The following is a 1,063-nucleotide window of genomic DNA, read 5'->3' on the forward strand; positions in this document are numbered from 1 at the left end:
GTGTGTGTGTGTGTGTGTTATTTTTGTTTCCTATTTTGGATTCCTAACAATGTTGGGGGGTTTTTATATGATAAAAAGAATTTATTACATGATTAAAGTTATAGCTTGAGGGGAGTGGGGAGCTTCTAAAAAATATTATATTACACTGGCTTAAGTGGTTTTATGGCAGACATGATGGAAATGTGTCCGATTGACTTACGAGTTTGAGAAACTCATCTTTCATCTCCAACATCCACGAGGTGCTTCCGGACTCGGTGAAGCCATGAGTGACAACACGGGTAGGAAGGGAAGGGTCGAACTCGCTGTCAGAAACACAGTCCTTGTCAGCCTTTTTGTGTGTGGGAGGAGGGGGGAGAGGATCGTTAAAGGGTTACGTTTTAGTAGAGGTTTTACGGCGCTCGCAACTGAAAAAGGTCATATGAGCACCAAGGGGTGCATATCAACAAAGAAGTCGTCCTTACAGGGAATCAGACTTACTCTGCTCACCTCTCTAGCTTCAACAGCACAAAGTCTGCTTCGACTATCAAGGCACCCCGGAAAAGCGGGTCACAAGAGTGTGACAAACGTACAAAAGAAGTAGACGGAAGTGACGATAGTAAAGATTAGGGGAAAAAAAGCAGCAGTTCCCTATTGTAGTTCAGGCACAGTTATGAGCATGACGTTGTTGGGTCAGCCCATTTACAATTCTACTGTGCATTAGAACGAGAAATGTCCCCCCTTTGGGAATGGCCTAAAGACACTTCAGTCAGTGGCACCGCCTCGGGGGGTGTATAGGGTTAAAGGGTGTTTTCAGCGAAGCTGGGAGGGAGAGGGTGCTGGAAATGGCTTCGTGGTATAAAGTACTGGCCGGCCTTTTGGGTGGGGCTGGGAGATGGTGAGGGGTAGGGGGGGGGGGATTTACATCGTTAGAGGGAGGATTGAGTACTGCTGAGAGGGAGTGGTTGAAAATAGCGACAGGATATAGAGTCCTTTCGATGTTGTGTGCGTAAAAAGGGTGGGGTGGAGGTGTTGGGAGGGAAAGTTATATTGTTAGAGGGTGCCTTCAGGAGTGTCTGGGGGTGGA

At 47.1% G+C, this 1,063-nt stretch overlaps 1 protein-coding gene across 1 annotated transcript in view; it reads right to left on the reverse strand.

The window, feature by feature from the left end:
- LOC101856108 (pancreatic lipase-related protein 2-like) overlaps positions 1 to 1,063 on the reverse strand; it is a 10,765-nt gene that overhangs the window by 3,830 nt on the left and 5,872 nt on the right. Inside the window, exon 3 of the mRNA XM_005102168.3 lies at positions 200 to 328. Coding sequence (XP_005102225.1) covers positions 200 to 328 — 129 coding nt within the window. The remainder of the gene's footprint in view (positions 1 to 199; positions 329 to 1,063) is intronic.

This window comes from Aplysia californica, unplaced genomic scaffold (assembly GCF_000002075.1).
Source record: "Aplysia californica isolate F4 #8 unplaced genomic scaffold, AplCal3.0 scaffold00315, whole genome shotgun sequence".
NCBI classification, from domain to species: Eukaryota; Metazoa; Mollusca; class Gastropoda; order Aplysiida; family Aplysiidae; genus Aplysia; species Aplysia californica.